This window comes from Priapulus caudatus, unplaced genomic scaffold (genome assembly GCF_000485595.1).
Source record: "Priapulus caudatus unplaced genomic scaffold, Priapulus_caudatus-5.0.1 Scaffold1638, whole genome shotgun sequence".
Lineage (NCBI taxonomy): Eukaryota > Metazoa > Priapulida > Priapulimorpha > Priapulimorphida > Priapulidae > Priapulus > Priapulus caudatus.
This window is the reverse complement of record NW_014578699.1, coordinates 34539-39478: the sequence shown is the minus strand read 5'-3', so window position 1 is coordinate 39478 and position 4940 is coordinate 34539. Positions and strand designations below refer to the sequence as shown.

Genomic DNA, 4940 nt, shown 5'->3' with positions numbered 1-4940 from the left:
GCTTCTAGTACGCGTTTACGTGACAGATACGTGCTCATCTGCATGCTTACTAGTACGTGTTACGTGACAGATACGGCGTCATCTGCCATGCTTCTAGTACGCTGTTACCGTAACAGATACATGTATCATGCATGCTTCTAGTACGCGTTACGTGACAGCATACGCTTCGTATCTGCATAAGCCTTCTAGTACGTGTTATATGTGACAGATACGTGTCATCTGCATGCTGTCTAGTACGTGTTACGCTGCACAGATGCACGCCGTATCTCCAATGCTTCTAGTACGCGTTACGTGACAGATACATGTATCTGCCATAGCTTCTAGTACGCGTTACGCTGACAGCAATACGTTATCTGCCATGCTTCTAGTACCGTTGTTACGTGACAGATTACGTGTATCTCGCATGCCTTCTAGATACGCGTTACGTGACAGATACGCGTAATCTGCATGCTTCTAGTATGTGTGCTACGTGACAGATACGTGTATCTCCTTGCTTCTATACGCTGTTTACGCTGACACCTATACGTGTATCTGCCATGCTTTCTAGTACGTGTACGCTGACAATACGCGTATCGCTGCTTCTAGTACGGTTACGCTGACAGATACGTGTATCTGCCATGCTTTTCAGTACACGTACGTGCAGATACGTTGTATCTGCATGCTCTCTAGCTACCGCGTACGCTGACGAGCATACGTGCTATCTGCATGCTTCTAGTATGTGTCCTTACGTGACAGATACGTGTATCTGCATGCTTCTAGTACGTGCTTACGCTGACATATACGGTGTATCGGCATGCTTACTAGACGTGTTAGGTGACAGATAATGCGATATCTGCATTGCCTTCTAGTTATGTGTTACGTGACAGATATGCGTATCTAACATGCTTCTAGTAGTGTTACGCCACCCCCCCCACCCACCACCAAAACCCCATGACAGATACGCAGTATCTCTGCATGCTTATCTAGCCGTACACGTTAGCGTGAGTAGATACGCTGTATCATGCCATGCCTTCTATACGTGCTTAACCGTGACAGATATGCGTATCTGCATGCTTCTCAGTATGTGTTACGTGACAGCATTCATGCGTCATCTGCATGCTTTCTAGTTACGTGTACCGTGACAGATACCGTGTATCTCGCTGCTTCTAGTACGTGTTACCGCTGGCACGATACGTGCTATCTCGCATGCTTCCTAGTATGTGTTACGCTGACAGATACGCTGTATATACATGCTTCTAGCTACTCACCTGTGTTACGCTGCACAGCATACGTGTATCTGCATAGCTTCTAGTACGTGTTACGTGACATCCAACGTTGTATCTGCCATCCTTCTAGTATGTGGCTTACGCTGACAGATACGCGTATCTGCATTGCTTCTAGCTACACGTACGTGCAGATACGTTATCTGCATGTTTAGCTACACGTTTACGTGACAGATACGTGTATCTGCTATGCCTTCTAGTACGCGTTACGTGGACAGATACGTGTCTATCTGACTATGCTTCCTAGTATGTTTACGTGACAGATACGTGTAGCTGCACACTGTTTCATAGTACGCTGCTGTACCGATGACAGATACGTGATATCTGCATGCTTCTAGTATGTGTTACGCTGACAATATGCGTATCTACATTCGCTTCTACGTATGCTGTTACGTGACAGATATGGCGTATCTGCATTCTTCTAGTACGCTGATTACGTGACAGATACGTGTCTATCTGCATGCTTCTAGCTACGCGTTACGGACAGATACGTGCTATGCTGCATGCTTCTAGTACAGCGTTACGTGAAAGCATACGTGTAGTCTGCGCATCGCTCTCTAGTTACGTGTTAGCGTGACATATCACGTGTGATCTGCATTGCCTTCTAGCTACGTGTACGTGACAGCATATGCGTATCTTGCATGCTTTCTAGCTACGTGTTATGTGACAGAAATATGCGCTAGAAATTTCCTGGGGGAGGCCTCCCCCAGACCCCCCGTCATGTGCTTCCGCGCCTGACGGCGCCCACGGTGGGGTGGTGTGCCCTTTTTGGGGGATGTGCCCTTAAAATCTGGAAAAATACTGTCTAGCTTCAGCCCTGGATCCGCCCCTGAAGCCAGTAAAAAAACAGACCTTGTACGTATATTTGTCATTCCGATAGGCAAAAGTGTCACTCATTATCTGCAGCGTTAAGAACACTACAAATATTTTACATTAATTCATGCACTATGTACTCACGTTACGAATACGTGACATATTACATTAGGTATATATAGTTCTGATAATATTTGCGCTTACATTTTTAACGTAGGGATATCTCGCAGCTCAGCCCGGTATCTACGCCGATCCTATATCCTAATACCGCTTGAGGTGTCGTCGCTAATAAGGCCTAATTCTCCAAATGTTTTACGAAAACGACCCCTCTCCCGCGCCTCCCTGGGCCCATGGGGAATGGAGTGAATCCGCGTATTACATATAATCACGCATTTTGTATCACGTATTAAAACAGGTGAGTAGCGTCGGTTGAACGGCATTTCGTCCATCCATTCTGCGAACAAAGGACATATTTCTTGGTAGATATGAATAGGCAACACCCTGAAGAAGGCCCAGTCCATTTTAAAGTGCGTACTCTTACACTTCCAAAAATGAGAGCCTCTCTGTGAGTACCCTCTCGCCCTCGCGGGTCTTTGTTAAACGTGACGTTGGTGATAGACGGGTTTTCGACTTGCTTCGAGGCGTTGCTGCGATGGCGACACGACGACGTGGCGCGGCCGGAGTGGGATGGCCAGCTGGACGTCGGCGTTGACAACGTGACGGCGGCGGACGCGGGACTGTACGAGTGCTACGTGGAGGGAGAGAGGAGCAAGCAGCTGCACGGACTCGTGCACCTGTCCGCGCATCGTACGTGTGATCGCGCGAGTCCGGCATCCGGCTGTCTGCCTGTGTGTCTGTTCTGCTGTCTGTCCATCTCTCTCTCTCTCTCTCTCTCTCTCTCTCTCTCTCTCTCTCTCTCTCTCTCTCTCTCTCTCTCTCTCTCTCTCTCTCTCTCTCTCTCTCTCTCTCTCTCTCTCTCTCTCTCTCTCTCTCTCTCTCTCTCTCTCTCTTTCTCTTTCGAGCGAGCGAGCGAGCTATTATAGTTGCATTTCTGTGTGACCATCTAGATTCTTTCTACGTTTCGTGCCAATTTTCCGAACGACCGAGTAAACCACGTACAGTAGCAACAACTTAGTTTGCATTTTGATAATCTGATGTGTATGAACTCATGCGCACGTGGCTTGAATGCAAATAGGCATGTTCACTATATAGGACTATATAGGTGATAGTTATCAAATGCTAATCAATGGTGACTTCTTGCCGAAGTCAGCGTTAAAATAAACAGCTTAAAAATTTTCTTTGATTTGGGGTCACATTGGGTAAGACGTGAGAGAATGTTCGCAAGAAGCCGCTGGTGATAAATAACAGAACATATAGAAATTATGAGAAATAAATACCAAGATTTAATAAAAGATAAATACCAAATAATACGATTTTACGGTGATGGTCACGACGATCTTAATTGTGAGTATAAAATCATAGCGGATGATAGAGTGACAGATAAACAACAATGTATTTGGCAATGTGCCAATTAACATTGCCAAATACACAATAATAATGATAAGATGAAGAATAAGAATTCGTAGAATAACAATGTATTTGGCAATGTGCCAACATTGCCAAATACAATGACAACGATAACACAAATTAGGGAGAAGGGCACAAGTAAATTTGCTTCGATTGAGGGACAAAATGGCTAATTAGATATTAGAGGCACGTTTTCGGTCGCATCCCGAACAGCCTTCATGTAGGACAGACAACTAAAACAACGCTAACAGCACACCAGTGCAACCTCTATTCTGCTAGGATATTCAGTTATTAAAACAACCTCTATTCTGCTAGGATATTCAGTTATTAAAACAACGCTAACAGCACACCAGTGCAACCTCTATTCTGCTAGGATATTCAGTTATTAAAACAACGCTAACAGCACACCAGTGCAACCTCTATTCTGCTAGGATATTCAGTTATTAAAACATCGTTAACAGCGCGCGGGTGCTACCTCTGGGCTGTTAGGATATTTATCTGTTAGATCATCGTCACCCACACACGCAGACGGTCCGTTCGTCCCCCTCCACCACCACCATCGCCGACGCACTCACTAGAAGCAGTCTTTAACGTAAATAGATAATCTATAACAACCATGTCTGCGGGCAGGTTTCCATGTTTAGCATTCAATGAGCAGTCTTCACCCCATGGGCGTACGCTCATTCTCCGCGTTCCTTACCTGCGCGTATGCACCGGTATGTATACGTCAGTTCCGTGCATCGTCGTGACACTCTCGCTCTATACGATTCTGATACGATGAATCTCGTCTGCGAAGATGAGTGAAAAGAAATTTATTTACAAACACTTTCGGCAGCGTGCCAGACACGTATAAAACACGTCGATTGAGGGCATGTGACTGCGGGGGAGGTGGAAGACAGATTATACCGATAAAGTCGGGGTGTGAATGCGCTGAAGGTGGTAGTCCAACGGACATGCAGGTTACAGTATTTCGCAACTGTGGGGGGAGGGGGCAGATTAAGTTAAATTAGACAAGTGATGTACATGCGGTTGCAGGAATAGGTACAGACGGATTAGGTAGGCATTATATATGATGTAATTGTTGGGGCAGATGAAAGTGGATTAGACATGTAAGAGGATGATTGAGAGGGATGACGACAGATCAATTAGGGTGGTAACGCACATACGTACGATATATTGCTGGTGCGGTAAGCGCGTGTACAATGCATGCATAGTCAGAGCTTAATACTAGCCAGGTTATGATTACATTGCAGCAGATTCACTTTAGTACTCCCATGTCTATCTCTTTCTCGCGCCTCCCCCTTTCTCTTTACCTCGACATCTCTCTCTCTCTCTCTC

The 4940-nt window shown here is 45.7% G+C and overlaps 1 protein-coding gene across 1 annotated transcript in view; it reads left to right on the top strand.

The window, feature by feature from the left end:
* The first annotated feature begins 2425 nt into the window (after positions 1-2425).
* The window catches only part of LOC106817222, a 32035-nt gene continuing 29520 nt past the window's right edge, over positions 2426-4940 (top strand). Inside the window, exons 1-2 of the mRNA XM_014821886.1 lie at positions 2426-2447; positions 2694-2882. Of these exons, the coding sequence (XP_014677372.1) occupies positions 2426-2447; positions 2694-2882 (211 nt within the window). The remainder of the gene's footprint in view (positions 2448-2693; positions 2883-4940) is intronic.